Genomic DNA, 17,533 nt, shown 5'->3' on the forward strand with positions numbered 1-17,533 from the left:
TAAAAGGCCTTCCATGGAATTCTAAGGGGCCTGCTTGCTCTTCCAGCTAATGGTCGTTTCTGACTTGATGTTTCTATCTTTTTCTTGTACCATGAGTTTGTTGGAAGACAATTTGGCAATAGCAGAATTCAAGGATGTCTCTGGTTAGATGTCAATTGATCTTATAGGGTGAAAAAAATGCCACACTGTTGTGGCATCATCAGAAAATTGGGTGAAACTGCTCCTTTGGGGGCTCCTTTGCATTGGAGCCCCAGGGACTTTCTCCAGAGAGCAGCCATCAGACTGCAGACAGAGACAAAAGGGATTGCCTTGGGGAAGGTTGTGAGAGTGCTAAATGGGTGGGTCACAGGTCATACACGCGCACACGCACACACACACACCACACACATACACACACCGAAACAGAGAGCAGGAAAGAGTTTAGAGGCTCTACTAGAGTAATCGCTCTCCGACTCCAGTCTGATAACCCACTATTTCTGGGAAATCAAGCCAGGAGACAAACAGAAGCTGTCCTTCTCTGACTTGGGTGGTCACCTGCCTTGGTGGGCACCCTCCCCTTGTGGGCATTATCTTTGGGTGTGTACCCTTTTCTGTGCTTTTGACCCATGCCTGCCTCCTGTCTGTGGGAGTTGTAAGAAGTAAACATGGGGCCAGGCGGTGGTGGCGCACGCCTTTAACCCCCAGCACTCGGGAAGCAGAGGCAGGTGGATCTCTGTGAGTTCAAGACCAGCCTGGTCTACAAGAGCTAGTTCCAGGACAGCCTCCAAAGCCACAGAGAAACCCTGTCTTGAAAAACAAACAAAAAATTAAAAAATAAAAAAAGAAGTAAACATAGGCGGGGCTCAAGAGAACTGAGTGGCCAAGCCCCCTGTGGCAGCCAACGGCTTTCCCAGGCTTTGTTGTTTTAGTCAAGTATGGAAGGACTGACTGCTTTTCAAACTAGAAACACATGGAGCTCTCCTATCACAGTTGGATGGAAGAGTCTATCCGGTGTAGCAGCGGGCAGCCCCTGCTATCAGCTCAGCTGACCCACTCACTCCAGGCAGATATTTCATTGGGACCAACCCGAAACCAACCCAGAGTGAAGAAGGACCAGGCTCTGGCATCATTCTCTTGCTGGCTGCCACTCAACCTGCTCGCACCAACACAGACTCTGAGCTTGGGACAGCTAGGAAATGAACCATCCCCTTTGTCATAGCTACTGTTGTGCTGAAGGCAAATTCTGATGTGAGGACAGTAAGGTAGAGAGAGAGAGACAGAGACAGAGACAGACAGAGAGACAGACAGACAGACAGACAGAGAGACAGAGAGAGAGAGAGAGAGAGAGAGACGGGGTCTGACACTGGCTTTTGAAACCTGCCCCCCAATGACGCACAACAAGGCCACACAATTCCTAATTCTTCTCTAAAAGTTCCCTTAACTGGGGACCACACATTCAAGCATATGATTCTACGGGGACCATTCTCACTCAGGTTACCACACCCCTGGAAGAAGCCAGTTTGCATTGGGATCTTTTTATTTACCGTTTAGGGGCAGATAAAGGCTGTTTGGAAAAATCGGGGGGGGGGGGAGCTAACCCACAAGATGAGAGTCAGGACTCAGAGAGACCTTTCTAAGTAGAATACTCCAGTAAAAGTAAAGCCAAGGATGCTAAATTTAATGAGGATATGGGCAGAAATGCATTAACAGTATGATTTTTGTAATTACACAGCTGAGAATGGAGGAAACGTGAATTAGTAATAGTTTATAGGAAACGTGATTAATGGTGTGATCCACACAGGAGGTTGTGCTATCTTGGGATTAGGTGGGGAAGTGGGAAGGAGATAGGGAATTCCAGACCTATTAGGCAAGATGAATCCACTAGAGAAGACTCAATGAATTCTTCCTCTTCAGTTTTGTTCTTTTTTTTATTGTTGCTGTTTTTGTGGTGAAGGGGAAGGTTTTTATTGTGGTTACTAGAGAGAGAGCAATCAGAGGTATCTAGAAGAGTCCAGAGCAGAGAAAGTAGTAGACTGAACATGGCCCACCTTGACTGGACCTGGCCACAAGAGAAGCAGGAGCAGAACAGAGCAGACAGACAGACAGACAGACAGACACACACACACACACACACACAGAGGAGGGTGGGGAGACACGGGGAAAGGAACATATATAGAGAGAGAACAGGGGAGAGTGTGAGAGAGACAGTGAGATGGGGGTGGGGACTTAGGGCTCTGATAGCCTCAGATGAACTCTTTGCCCACCTGGTGTATGACATTGGTCTCATCTGGTAAAGGCCCCTCTGAAAGCAGCAACACACTGTTATCAAGCCACCCTAAGGACCACAGACACCTCATTCACTCAGCAATGACCCAAAGGTGGTTTCCTGATGTGTATGAAATGTTGTGACCTCTTTTAGGACACAATTTAGGAAACATCCCTCAAAGGCCACGCTGAGGTAGACATGTCCAGCCTTTACATCCCCTTCCTCCCATGGGAGTGGATACTCCATCTGCAGTTATTTCTGCTTTTTCCATAGATATGTGGAACTGACCACCTACTCTGATTATAAAGACTACAGGGAGACAATCTTGAGCAAGCCCATGCTATTCTTCATTAACGTGCAGGCCAAAAAGGACACCTCAAAAGGTAGGTATATAAATAATCTTCTTTGGCCCTGCCTTGCTGGGTGGTGGGCTTAGGTAGAAGAGAGGCCCAAAGAAGAGGGGGTAGATGTCAGCTCAGTGAACTCTAATGATAGAAACCCTTGTTCCTGTTCAGGCAGGAAGTGACCTGACATGGAGCCCTCAGAGGTTTGACTTCCTTTCTAGACAGGAAATGATCTTACATTCTGGGCCTTCTGGGGTTGTAGGGATGGTTGGAGTGGTGAAACCCTTTGTGTATCACGTACTGTGTCTGAGGCATGTTTTATTGTCACTATCTGGCTCAACAACCTACAGGACCTACATCCAAATGGGGCTGTTTTTGAACATTAAAGTAGGTATAATTAATAATCTTTTTAAAAGATTTACAATTCTTATTTTTAAATTTATTTTATGTAGATGGGTGTTTTGTCTTCACATATTCCTATGTACCCACTTGCATGCCTGGTACCCTTTTAGAGGCCAAAGAGGGCACTGGATCTTCTGGAACTGGAGTTGCAGACGGTTGTGAGCTGTCATGAGGGTTCGGAGAATAGAATGTGGGCCCTTGGGCCGGGTGTTGGTGGCACAAGCCTTTAATCCCAGCACTCAGGAGGCAGAGGCAGGCAGATCTCTGTGAGTTCAAGGCCAGCCTGGTCTACAGAGTGAGTTCCAGGACAGCCTCCAAAGCAATACAGAGACACCCTGTCTCAAAAAACCAAAAAAAAAAATGTGGGCCCTCTGGAAAAATAGCCAGTGTTCTTAACCTCTGAGCCATCTCTCCAGCCTCCTAAGTTGTACTCTTAAAGTGAGCTCAGGTTAATAACTAGTGGCCAGCTCATTTCAGACAGAATTCCTCAAGCTCCCTCTCTCAGTTGGTTATTGGAGCACTCTCTGTTCACCATCCCCAACTCAAAGTCAGAATGCTGTTTGCAAGAAAGGCCAGAGCACAGCCAGCAGTGGTTAGCCACATGTGACCAGCCACACCTTAGTGCTACATGTGCTCTGGTTTAGTGATGTCCAGGAAGCTGGTCAGGTCTCCAGGATTGTATCACAGATGTACACGTGTACCCCTGACTTTTTCCCCCAGGAGGGATCTAAAGAAAGAATAAGAACTAAGAACTCTTAGTTAATCATTTTAACCAAAATTCCAAGAGTAGCACAAGAAGGTATCTGTAAGAGATTAACAGAGAGTGCATAATTGCATGATAACATCTATATGAGGAGGCATGGGACCCCAAGAGCAGGTCAACTGGGAGAAAAGTTCTATAATATAAAAAAAAAAGATGGCTGAGCTTATACGATGATGACTGTAACTAAGGCAACATGTCAGCCCTGCTGCTATTCTAGACTACACGTTATGCAAATTAGGAGTTACCATGTTCTGGAGACAAGTACTGCCTTCTTCTAGAAGTCTGTCAGAGTAAACATGCAGATTGACAGGTCTGTAATTATGCAGTGTGCAACCTGCCTAGCCATAGGATAGGCTAGACCTGGGTGTTTAATGAGCTTTTGAAAGGTCTTAGTTGATTTGCATGAAATTCAATTCCAAGTTTCAACTAGCCTGCTAGATTTATTTTATCTCTCATCTCAAATAGCATATAAGGTGGTTTCTATCTAAAGAAGAAGGGAAAACATGGGTAGGAAAACTAAAAATGAGTAAGATTAGTATAAAATGCATTCAGGGCTGGAGAGATGGCTCAGCAGTTAGGAGCACTGACTGCTCTTCCAGAGGACCAAGGTTCTATTCCCAGTACTCAGGTGGAGTTACAACCAGCTGTAACTCCTGTTCTAGGCATACGACATCCTCTATTGGCCTCTTAGGGTACACAGACATACATGCAGCTAAAACACCCATACACATAAATAAAAATAAATAAATCCTCAAGAAAAATGCATTTCTTTAAAATCTAAACACTTGCCTTTGACCCACAAGGGAATAGAATGTTCTTAAATTCACACAACAGCTGTCCACACCTCTAGGTAAGACTGGCATGCATGTCTTACCTTGATTGCTAAAGTAATTTGGGCTTGATTCCTGGGGCTGGAAAAGAGATTAGTAGTTAATAAGATTCAATTTTTTAAAATGAGGAAACAATCTTCACTTTGTTTATATTGTGTGTATTGGGTAAGACTAGGTGGTGGGGGGCAGACTCCACCTCCAATGCCTTGATGCTTTTGCTCTAGCCTGGAGCAAGGGAGATGGGTTAAGCAGTGGTTCTCAACCCTCCTAATGCTGCAAACCTTTAATACAATTCTGCATGTTGTGGTGAACCAACCATAAAATTATGGTGCTACTTCATAACTGTAATTTTGAGAGTTATGAATCCCAATGTAACTATTTAATATGTAGGATATGTGACCCCCGTGGGGGTTATGACCCACAAGTTGAGAGCTACTGGCTTACAGGCTTAGGGAGTCTAAACTCTGTCCGGAAAACTACAGTGTAGAGGTGAGAACTGATTCGAGCAAGCAGTCCTCTGACTTCTGTGTGCATATCTTTGAGTGCACGCACACTCACACTCACACACACACACACACACACACACACACACACACACACACACACACACACACGCTCACAGAACCTTTTCCACACAGGGGACACACCATGGAGGGTAGTTCTCATGCAAGTGGCTTTTGATTTCCAAGGTAGCTGATCCCCAAACCTGTTTTCACAGTAACTCAGAGCACCTTTCAAATTTACAAAATTTTGGGGAATATTTCTAGAAATCTCGCTGGGCACCCATGGAAGCTGGCAGGAAAAAGAATAGATGTGTCCAAACTTCTACAGCAACTCCAGGCATGCTTTTGTTAGTTAGAAGTGCATTCATGTCGCACAAACACTTTTTCTGACTTCTGCTTGCTGGTTTATAGAAAGGACCTTTGCGTTTCTTGTGAACACAAGGCACCCCAAGATAAGAAGACAGATAGAGCAAGGGATGGACATGGCCATCTCCTCGGTGATCGGAGAAAGCTATAGACTTCAGGTAAGCTGGGCTTTCAGCAGGAGGGCTAAACCCCTGCAAAGGGACTGCTTCCCTTCCTGGGGATGGTTTTGTCCTCCATGTCATGTACCTCTTTTCTCTCCTTCAGTTTGATTTCCAGGAAGTAGTAAGGAATTTCTTCCTTCCGGGAACTAAAGTGCTGAATGGAGAGAATTTGAGTTTCGCCTACGAATTCAAGGCAGATGCCCTATTTGATTTCCTTTACTGGTTTGGGCTCAGCAATTCTACCGTAAAAGTGCAAGGAAAGGTTCTCAACTTGACAAGCATGAACCCAGAAAAGAAAGAAACCATTAAGTTATTTCTGGAGAAAATGAGCGAACCGTTAATCCGGAGGAGCAGTTTCTCTGACCGCAAATTTAGTGTCACATCTAGAGGTATGTTGCGCACTCTTGGGGTGTGGGAAGGTGGTTAGTTCAAAGGGTGGATAGCAGCATCGAGACCCAAGTGGCCACTGAGTGAAATGCCAGAGGTCTACCTCCAGACCAAAGAGAACTATGATACCCCAGCAAATCCTGGCACTCAGGAGGTAGAGGCAGATGGGTCTCTATGAATCAATGCCAGCCAGATCAACAGGGGCTGCATAATGAATTCAATAACAAAAACAAAACCAAGAAGCTGATAGCTGCAACTTGGGGAGGAAGGACTAAGAGGTGTTTGGTAGCCTAAAGGAGAAGCAGGGCACAATAGTGTGCATCTGTATTCCAGCTGATTGTGAGGATGAGGTAGGAGGATGACTTGGGTCCAGGAGTTTGAGGCTAACCTAGGCGACATGGAGGGGGTCCTGTCTCAGACACAGAGGCAAAGAGGAAAACAAATAAAAGAAAAAGGAAGATACAGTGTGTTTCCTGTTATACCAATTATATAACACAGCAAATGCAGAATGCCAATTTAAGTGGAAGTTATCAAATTTAAGTATCTATACTCATTAAACACACTGATTAAACTATTTCGGAAAGAGTACTGCCTCCTCTATTTCATCTGTCCTCATTCTGGATAACAGAGCCGTCAGCCAGCTTGCTTGTCACTGTGGCTGTGGTCTCCACTTCTCAACTGTGTGTGCGGAAGGGTTCTCAGATAGTACAAGAAAGAATAACTCCGCCGGGCGTTGGTGGCGCACGCCTTTAATCCCAGCACTCGGGAGGCAGAGGCAGGCAGATCTCTGTGAGTTCGAGGCCACCCTGGTCTACAGAGCTAGTTCCAGGACAGCCTCCAAAACAATACAGAGAAACCCTGTCTCGAAAAACCAAAAAGAAAAAAGAAAAAGAAAGAAAGAAAGAATAACTCCTGGGAAGGTTTCATTTTACAACCTGACATGACATATGGCAGACTCTTGGTCAGGCAGATAGATGGCTTCTTCTTCTGTGAGCCTATCTCTGAGGGGTAGCTAGTCTGGGCACTTCCAGAATCAGGGCTATGGTGGCCCTTGGCAGGCTGGAAGTGATCTGCGGTGCAGATGTCAATGGTCTAGATTAATTGTGTTCAATGGCAGTTCTTTCTTCCTTTGTGTGCAGCAAGAGCCCTTACTCAGGGGCTTTTTATCCCTCAAATTCCCTTCCTCCCTCCCTCCCACCCTCCCTGCCTGCCTGCCTCTTTCCCTCCCTCCCTCCCTCCCTCCCTCCCTCCCTCCCTCACTCCCTCTGTCCGCTTGCTTTTCTTTCTCTCTGGATGTCTGTTTTCCCCTCCTTTTCTGGCTGGCCCCACCCCCACCCTATCTTGTCTTAACTTATCTCTCTGCCTGTGCCCTCTCTGTTACATTACAAGCAAAAGCTTGGTGGGTGGTCTACCCTTGGTGGGTGGTCTACCCTTGCTTTGGCGGTGCCACATTTGCCTGGTCCTCAGTCTCACTCACTGTCCCCAGCATCCGGATAGCATTCCGGGGTCACTGTTGACTCACCTTCTGTCCCTGTACCTGCTTAGGGTTTCCACTAGGGCACATGTGGTACGAGTGTCACACTTCCTAGAAAGTTTTCCCTGAGCCAAGTCTAGGGCCTCCTCAGCTCTAGAGCAACGGAGAGGGCTGCACTACAGATGGTGCAGCTACGGCACACCTGTCGCGCCCTGGCAGGTTGCCGAGCCTGGCACCCAAGCTCCCTGGACTGACTGGCGGCCCACCAAGGCTGCCAATCTGTTCTGTCCATATCAGAAGCTGACCTCTAGCTGGGAGTGGAACTCAGTAGGAGAGTGCTTGCCAGGCGTGTGGGAAGCCCTTGTTTTCACCCTCAGTCATGCAAGATGAATAAACCAAGCAGCAAACTGAATCTGACTCCTGGCCTCTTGTCCTAAGCATGTTTCCCAACTCCTGCTATTTACCTCAAATCTCCAGGCCAATGGAAAGCAACTAGCAGTCAGAGTAATGGTGTCAATCAGCATCTTTTGTCCTTTACGAGTCTCACTATGTAGTCCTGGCTAACCTGAAACTTGCTATGAAGACCAGGCTAGCAGTGAACTCACAGCCTCTGCCTGCTGAGTGCTGGAATTAAAGGCACATGCCATCACACCCAGCCAACAGAAACAGTACTGATCAGCAAAAATCAACACATTTCTATTCAGTTTTCTGAGTGTCCCTGTGGAAGCCAGGATTCTCTATTAATTACTGAGATGGCTATTTTGAATGAGTTTTAGAGGCACTTTTACTTTCTGTAGGGATGCGATAATAAACACCTTATTTACTGTGTTTTTAGGTTCAATAGACGATGTCTTTAACTGCAACCTGTCACCCAGATCGTCGGTTACAGAGCCACTCTTGGCAGAATTATCATTTCCAAGTGTTCTGGAATCTGAAGAGTCATCCAGCCAATTTATCTGATTGGTCTGAACATTCTAGCTGTCGCCCTTTGGAGGCCTGTGGCAGACAGCGGGTTGAAGGGGTAAGAGGTGGGAACTTCCAACCCTTTGCCAGTCCCTGGTCCTCCAAGGCTCTACAGAAGCCAGTTTCCCCACTTCCCTGGGCATGGTGCCCTGGCTGGCCCAGTGCAGCTGCCTCCCATCAGGGTTATGATTATAGGATGGAAGGGCCTTGTCCCTATGGCACAGGGTGCCACCGACATGGAACCTTCTCTGAAGAATCTGAGCGAGTCTCCAGGGCCTACCACCCTGAACTTTGCCTAGCAGCCTGGCACTCTGGGGACTTTCCTGGCAACTTTTGTGGGAAGCACTTGACTCTCTGCTTGGGGCACACCTTGAGACTCACTGCCCCAGCAGGCCTGACTCAAACTCTCCTCTTGCAAGTGTGTTAGGCAAAGCCTGTGCCACACTTCACTTGGAGGCAAGTATGGTTTTCATCCCACCCATGGGAGACCTCGAGGACATTCAAGATACTGGCTGCTGAAGGATCTGCAGGATGCCAGGATGAACCGTGTCTGGAATGTAAAGGCCAGGTGGTAGCAGCAATCAGCAAGTGACAAGATCATGCCCACCTCCCTGCAGGCACACCATGCAAGTTGGCATTCGGAATACGCTTTTAGCAATCTTAACACAGAAAGGAAAGTAAGCCATTAACAAAGTACATCGAACACCAGTGAACTTTCTGCCCACAGCTCCAATGGGACTCACTTAAAGGCAAACATTATCCAATCTACATGTAAATGTTTATGTGACTGGCCAGGCATGGTGCACACCTGTGATCCCAGCACTTTGGAGCTGGAGGCAGTAGAATCAGGAGTTCAGGATTACTCTGACTTCATAGGGAATTCCAGGCCAGCCTGGGCTATTACTACAAAAGATTCAGTCTCATAAAATCAAAGTTTTGCATTTGTGGATTCCTGCAAAGAGTCATAAGAAAGCAGACTTATGGGCCCTGTGTACCATTTTTTCTATCCTTTAATAACAAGTTCCCATGCTACATATTTTGATAACACTACTGATGACCTGGTATTTACATCTGAAAGTTTATCTAGTGCATACGCACAATTAAAACTTTTCTTGGCAGTCAGCCTGTAATTGGTTAAATTTGTGACCAGAAAGGTATGGAATGGCCCCTTGAGGTCTGTGGGGGGTGGCTTTACTTAGTGGCACACTAAATGTCAGCACAAGTGTGGCTTTCAGAGTCACTTCTTCAAGAAGACACTTAACGAGCTAGGCTGTGATGGAGTTTTTGGAGGAAGAAAAGGAAGTTTGTGTGGAGAAAAGAGGATCGAAGTGCTACTTCATCACAGGAGGATAAATACGTTATTAAGCTCAGTAAAAAGAAAAATAATAAAGAATTCGAGCCAGCTCTCCACCAGTGGAAATAAACCGTTGATGCATAGCAAGAATTAAACTCTTCCCCAAGGAAATAAAAACTCTATTCATAAGATTGACAATTTTCTTTTGAAACTGAATTGAGAAAATAGCCAGTAGCACCCCCAGGAAGGGACTGGAGATCTGGGACATTAATTTCATCATTAAGATTTCTTGGTTGACTTTGAAGTCACTCAATGATTCACCCAACAGAGTTTTATTAGCTGCCTCTCCAAAACTGTACAGCAATAGTTTATTTTATTGGCAACTATTTCAAGGAAGTAAGGTTGGCAAATCTATAACTTGGTGATAGCTCCTCCTGGCTGAAGGAGGCCTCAAGCTGGGCACACATGTGAACAACTAGCATGTAAAACTAGTGAAAACCAGTAGGATGGCTCTATGGCCTGTTCCCACCAAGGCTCATGTTGAAACTTGATCCTCAGAGTCATCTCTTTTTGCATTTTATTAGCATATGTTCATTATACATAACAGTGTGTTTTATGATAATTCCACACATGTCTATAATGTGTTTCAATCAGTCACACACCTCTACCCTGCCCTTCTGGTAATTTCCTCTCCAGCTCCCTCTCCTTCTCCTTCCATGGCTGTTTTCTGGAAAATTCTATCTGAGGACAGTGATTATTCTAGGACTCCTTAGCTGCCATAGCCTTCATGACACTGAGATCTAAACAGCCTCAGGGAAGAAGTAGAAAGGTCAGGAGTTCATAGCTACATAGCAAGTTCAAGGCTAACCTGGGATATCTGAAGACTTGACTCAAAACAAGAAAATACCCAAGGAGAGAGAGAGGAAGAGATGACAAAGAGAAAGGAGAGAGAGAAAGAGGGAGAGGGAGAGAAAGAGGAGGGAGACACAGAGAAGGAGAGGAACACAGAGAGAGAGCATGGGGAAGTGTGTGAGAGAGAGAGACAGATACACACACACACACACACAGAGAGAGAGAGAGAGAGAGAGAGAGAGAGAGAGAGAGAGAGAGAGAGAGAGAGAGAGAGAGAGAGAGAGAGTGAGTTTCTGGCTCATTCGTTTCTAGAATCCTAACACAGAATGAATCCACAAATTGAGATAATGCTTTAGGAGTTCACCAATCAGCTAGAAAGAACACACTGTATTTTTCACACATTCCTTGATGCAAACAACACACAACTATGTAGTAGTAGTGTCTTGCCCAAATCAAAGAAAAAAGGCAGAGAAACTCAGTTTCTGTCATGGTTAATATCAATTGGCAGCCTCATAGAGATTGTTGTCAGCCTCATAGCACATCTCGGCTTGCTCGGGTAAGTTTATCTAGATTCAGTTCATTAAGGTAGGAAGCCCCACACCCCATTCCCCATGGTCTGGGACCTTGCACTCCACAGAAAGAGAAGTTAGCTAAGCCATGACATTCATCACTCTCAGCCTCTGACTTCAGATGCAAACATACCCAACAGCTAGCTGTCTCATGACTTCCCTGCCATGATGGACAGCCTGCCAAAATAAACCCTTGCTTCCTTCAATCACATTTGTCAGGGGTTTCATCGCAACAGTAGGAACAGTCGCTGAGATGATATCTTTGTACTTAGAGTGGCTGGGCGTGACTGTGGACTGGCTTTTGGGAGCAGCCACCGGAGGGGTCTTCACCCTTCAGTACTTGGCTCTTTGAATCATCCCATCAACTCTCTTCTTCTCTCCCTCCTAGTGAGGAAGTGAACTCAAAACCTGTGCAGGCTGTTGATCCTCAGACTTCTAGTGTGGGTCAGGTGCTTGTCAGTGTGTGTGTGTGTGTGTGTGTGTGTGAGAGAGAGAGAGACAGAGAGACAGAGAGAGAGAGACAGAGACACAGACAGAGAGACAGACAGAGAGACAGAGAGACAGAGACAGAGAGACAGAGACAGAGAGACAGAGACAGAGAGACAGACAGACAGAGAGAGAGAGAGAGAGAGAGAGAGAGAGAGAGAGAGAGAGAGAGAGAGAGAGAGAGAGAGAGAGAGAGAATGCATGTATATTCAGGTTAGAGAACGGTATAAAAGAGGCCACAGACTTCAGAGAGATCTTACTGGAAGCAGAGGCAGGGCCAGTACAAGTGGCGAGAAAGCCGCTGCAGATGATAGATACTAATGAACCTAGCTAGAGGTGTGTGGAGGCGGGCACAGTAGAGCCACAGGTCACGGAGTCCAGCTGAACCTCAAGGCCACTGGATGAGCAGAGAGATGAACCGCTAATTTCAGTGGCCGGTGGGGCAGTGGGGACCAGTGATGAGCTGAAGCCACGAGGACAATCAGGAGTCTGCTGTTCATGATGCCCTGGGTGGTGAGATGACAGGTCAGTGGGGCCGTTGTCATCTAACATTAGGCATCCATCTTTACATGCGGCTCAGGTGAGAGCATTTTATGCTTGTTGGCCTGGTCTCTTTGATGAGCTCTTTGGCCCGGTTTTTCTGACATGGTTTTAATAGGTCTATGTCCCCACTGTACTTGGTAAGATTGTAGCCTGCACTTTTAGGAGTAAGTCATTCGTCAGTGCCCCCTAGGGGATGCTGCACAGGGCCTGGGGTTCATAGCCAGAATGAGGTGCACACTCATTCTGCCTCAGCACTGGTACCTTCAGCGATGCTAAATGCTGATGGCAAAATGGGGGAAGCACAGGCGGAATGCTTCATATGGTATGAAGTAATTTAGAGCCGGGTGCACACTGATGCCCCTCTAACCCCCTCCCTCCCTCCCCACTGGAGATTTACAACTTGACAGCCATGATTGCTCTGCTCACTCACACCACCCATTGATTTCCACTTCACGTGGTGTGTGCAGAGAGAGATTTCTTACAGCGATGTTCATTGGAAACAACTGATTACCTTGTTTTAAAATTTAACTTCTTGATTCTTTGGGAGTCTCACATCATGCACCCCAATTCCACTCATCTCCTGGTCCCCCATTTTCCCTCCCATCCCTACAGCACCTCCACAAAAGAAAAATTAAAAACCAAACCAAAACAGAACAAGCAAACAACCCCCCCGAAAAACCCTCTTTGTTTCTTCTTTCCCGCCTCTCCCATGCCTCTTCATTTGTCCTGGTGGCATTGGGAGCCATGGTGTGTCACCTAGTATACCCTTTTGTCCAGTCAGCTTCACTAGCAAATGTGCCTTGCAATGTGGTTCAAGGCCTCTGGTTTCCGGTACACCATCATCACTGGGTCCTCTGGAACTCCTCTGGGATTTCCCGTGGTCTCCCCGAGTCACAGAGATTCTGCGGGTATTGTTCCACAGGACCAGGCCCTTCATGAGCTCCAGCAGTTTCTAGATGGGGTACATATTAGGGTAGGTCAACCCAAGGCCCGCTGTGGGCCTGGGTGGTAGCTGAGCTGGTCAGCCCTGGCCACTGGGGCCACTCGCCTCAGGTGAGGGAGCAGAGCTAGCTCCCTTACCTCCTTACATTCAGTGTCAGTTCTCCCTCACCTGTGGTAAGGGGCGGGGCCATGTGGTAAGGGGCGGGGCCATCTCTCTCAGGTGCAGGACCAGCTCTCCTGTGACGGTCAGAGCCAGCTCTTTTGCTGTGGTGGCCTGTGAGAGGCAGGCCCAGGTTTCTCAGGGCCAGCGAAGGGTGGGCCCGGCTCAGCATCACCCTCTGATTTCATCATGCATGATTCCTATGGCCCTCTCAGATGACACAGCTCAAAGACCCCAACTGCAGCTGGACCATGGACCCAGATATTGGTCCTTGACAGCAACTTGGGCCCAGACAACATCATGGCTATGGTTAGAAGCACTGGCCACTCAGGTACAGATGGTTCTGGTTGCAGCATGGTCCCCCAAAACACCAACAAGGCTTCAGGTTGTGGCACCAACCCCCGCTTCTGTGTGACCTTTAGTGGTAATACTTCAGCACAGCCATGGTGGGACCATGGACCCAGACATGGCCCACAGTAGCAGCTGGGTATGGATGTCACCATTACCCCAGATGGCAGTGTGGGCTACTCAGGTCGGTCACCTGCTGCAGCAGTAGTGTGGCCCTTGGAAACCAACATGGCCCCAGACCTCAGGCATCTGCATGACCTTAAGATAACGGGACCCTCAGGCATCAACACAGACCCAGGCTGTAGAAGAGCCACGGATCCAGGCATGGTCCTCAGCAACAGCCTGGGCCCAGATGACACCATGGCCCCAGGTGGCAATACAGGCCACCCAAATCTGTATGACCCCTGCTGCACCATGGCCTCCAGACTCTAACAAGGTCACAGGCTGCGGTCCAGATTCTGGACCTCCGTGTGGGCCCTAGCAGCAGCTGGACCCCGTACCCAGACACGGTGGCCCCAGGCAGCAGCTCAGCTTGGTGGACATACTGGCTCCAGGTGGAAGCCCTAGCCACGAAGATCAGGACGACTCTAGCAGCTGCACACACCCCTCCTGTCCCTGTCACCAACAAGGCCACACGTTGCAGCCTAGACCCTAGGCTCCATGTGGCCTTTGGTGGCAACATGGGTCACGGACTTCAGCACAGACCTCGACTGCAGTAGGTTCATGGACCCAGACATGGTCTTAGGCAGCAGCCCAGCTCTGGTTGTCACCATGGCCCCAGATGGCGGCAAAGGCCACCCATATCGACATGGCCCCAGTGGCAGCATGACCCCTGGACACCAACACCACCCCAGATGGCAGACCAGATCAGTGGAATCAGTATGGTACTCGATGTTAACACAGACCCTGGCTGCAGTGGGGCCGTGGACCCAGACATGACCACCAGCTGCAACTCTGGTCCTGGCGTCACCGTGGCATTGGGTAGTAGTAGGTGCCACTCAGATCTGTATGGCTCCGGCTGCAGTATGTCTCTTGGGCACCAACATGGTTCAAGAGGGCTGGTCAGACCCAGGGCAGTCACATGGACTTTGACAACCAATTAACTTTTAACCCACTGAATTCAAGTCTCAGTTGTTCTACGCAAAACCATCTAGGCATATTAGTGACCCAGCTGTTGCTTCCTGGGTGACAGTTCTGAGTTCTCCTTCTAGAAAAAAAGGTCAGGGTTTAAGGTTCTGGCTTGGTGCCTTCACTCCACCGTACAAACCGTTCAATGGTTCCCTGCCACACTCAGGTGATCTGTGGCTCCTCTGCTGGCCTTGCAGGGCTACCCCTCAGGCCTGTTGCTGCAGCTCCGTGCCTACACTCTCCCGCTTTGCTCTTCACACACCAGTAAATTCTTCAGCGTCTCTGGACTCCATTTTTCCCCCCAGGTGTTATCCCACCCTTTTACGGGGCTGGCTCTATGCATCCTTGAGATGTGGGAATCTTCTCTTTGAACATCCTGTCACCGCTAGGGTGCCGCTTTCAATGTCATTACACAGCTTATATTCAGTACACAAGCAGTGTCCCTTAGAGGAGAAAGAAGAGTGGAAAACGTGCAACCAAAGAAACCAAACAGACATTGGCTCAATCATTTACAGGCTTGCCTTGGGCAAACAAAATTCGAAGTCAGGAACATGGCCATGCCACTCACAGTGACATAGACCCATACCGAAATATGTATGTTGATTAGAGATGAGAAACTACAATAAACATGGAGACATAGTGTAGAAATGAGGAAAGAGAGAAATGCCTTCTCTTGTGTGGGTTAACACTGATAAACTGTTGCCACGGTTATCGACTTTGTAAGCCCAGTGTTTACAGACAGGGAACTGGAGCCCACAGAGGCATCTGGTTTACCCCGAGGGCCCCCAGAGGGAAAGTGGCAAAGATGTCTTCTGGATTTGCATTTAGTGCATACCCCTCATTCTATCTTGCCTGAGATGAGACAAATCTAAGATATTAATAAGAGCTCACTTTAAAAATTCTATATGTTCATTGCTCTGCTTTAAAAATATATTTATCTTAAATTATGCTATGCTAATTAGCCCTACCATTTCCAGACAGCTAATCTGTTATTGAGTGTCACTTTCTTAATTTAGATGCCACTACTAAACCCTAATTTAGACTCATTCCTTTTTAAATAACATTGACAGAAGTCTGGGCCTCCTAACGTCTTCTGCTGTTCATTGCATGAGAATGTGGTACATTCCCTACACTGTGTGCCTGAGGCTCTGCCACCAGATAATTCTGGATTAGCTCTTTATTTCAAAGATGATGGCTTGTGGCTCTTGCAGAGGACCCGAGTCCAATTCCCAGAATCCACATCTGGACCCCAAGACCTACATCCGGTAGTTCATAGTTGTCTATAACTCCAGCTCAAAGGGATCTAATGCCTCCTTTTGACTTCCTCAGGTACCTGCCCACATGTGACACACACACACACACACACACACACACACACACACACACACACACACACTTAAATGATAAAAATAAATCATTAAAATGTTACTTGCAGACAAGTTTGTGATATTTGATGCCTAATCAACGTTACTTGATAAACTTCACTTTGTGAGGCCTGAATTTCCTCTAAGAGCTAATGTTAGAATAATCCTTTTTAGGGTAAATAAGAGTTGTAAATTGTTATTTTTATTTCCTTTTTTAAAAACAGGATCTCATTATCCAACCCTGGCTGGGCTTGAACTCATTATGTAGACTAGGTTAGTCTCAAATTCTCAGAACTCCACCAGTCCCTGCTCTCTGAGTGCTGGGGTGGAAGGCCAGACTCCCAATCATCTTCTAACCAAGTTTCCTGTGCCCTCTTCCCAAGAGTGAATGGTAGCTGTCTTATTTTCTGGAGCTACTCAGTAATTACTAAGCACCTCCTATGTGGCCAACAACCAGGCAGTTGCCAAGAATATGAATAAAAAATACCTACTTCACCCAGTGACTAACCCACAGTTTCCTTAGTTGTGAGGGATCCCCTAAGTGAATGAGGGAGCTGAAAACAAGCAAAAATATTTGACCACACGAAAGTTTCCGGTGTGTGCAATGCTAAATGTTAACTCAAAATCAAACACATAACCTCAGCAGCCTGAAAGCTCAGTGTGCTTATTGAACAGAAAAGTATGGTTACTGTATATAGCTGAGCAAGGAGACTAGGTTATTACATGGAGATAAACAGGGAGTCAGGGCTTATGGGATCCAGCTAGATGATGGAGACAGTTCTGTAATATCTGGGAAGAATGCTGTGATGGACTTTCTCTGCAAATGCTGTCCATGTCCCCACTCAGACCACTGAGGAAAGTTTTACTATTCTCCTCTAAGCCTCAATCAGAACTGCTCCCTTTTTTTAAAAAAAAATTGCTATTTGATTTGCTGACTTGAGTTTCATAAATATTTGTTAAATGAGTTTTCGCCTGGGGTTGGGGCAGAACTTGCATTTTTTTTTTTTTTTTTTTTTTTTTTTTTGGTTTTTACGAGACAGGGTTTCTCTGTATTGTTTCGGAGGCTATCGGTCCAGCCTGGCCTCGAACGCACAAAGATCCGCCTGCCTCTGCCTCCCGAGTGCTGGGATTAAAGGCGTGCGCCACCACCGCCCGGCTCAGAACTTGCATTTTTAAAATGGACCTAAGCACACTTCTGCCACTTTATACTAGGTATTTGTGTAAAACGGGCTCCCAGTATTGGTAATTATAAAAAGCAAAGTACTGTTGGACTCCGAGAGTGCTGAAGATAACCCCACGGCATCTAATATTCAGCCCAGATGCCATTCTTTATGGAGAACAAGCAAGCACACCCATCTCATTAGAATGAACATTTGCTTTCATCTTACATAGATGGTAAAATTATATGC

General features: G+C 47.0%; 1 protein-coding gene across 2 annotated transcripts in view; it reads left to right on the plus strand.

The window, feature by feature from the left end:
* Medag (mesenteric estrogen dependent adipogenesis) overlaps positions 1–9,560 on the plus strand; it is a 50,374-nt gene extending 40,814 nt beyond the window's left edge. For both annotated transcript variants that reach the window (XM_040751399.1, XM_040751398.1), the window contains exons 2-5: positions 2,519–2,628; positions 5,499–5,611; positions 5,718–6,003; positions 8,311–9,560. In XM_040751399.1, coding sequence (XP_040607333.1) covers positions 2,583–2,628; positions 5,499–5,611; positions 5,718–6,003; positions 8,311–8,435 — 570 coding nt within the window. In that variant the 5' untranslated portion in view covers positions 2,519–2,582 and the 3' untranslated portion in view covers positions 8,436–9,560. The remainder of the gene's footprint in view (positions 1–2,518; positions 2,629–5,498; positions 5,612–5,717; positions 6,004–8,310) is intronic.
* Positions 9,561–17,533: the final 7,973 nt, after the last annotated feature.

This window comes from Mesocricetus auratus, unplaced genomic scaffold (assembly GCF_017639785.1).
Source record: "Mesocricetus auratus isolate SY011 unplaced genomic scaffold, BCM_Maur_2.0 Super-Scaffold_100008, whole genome shotgun sequence".
NCBI lineage: Eukaryota > Metazoa > Chordata > Mammalia > Rodentia > Cricetidae > Mesocricetus > Mesocricetus auratus.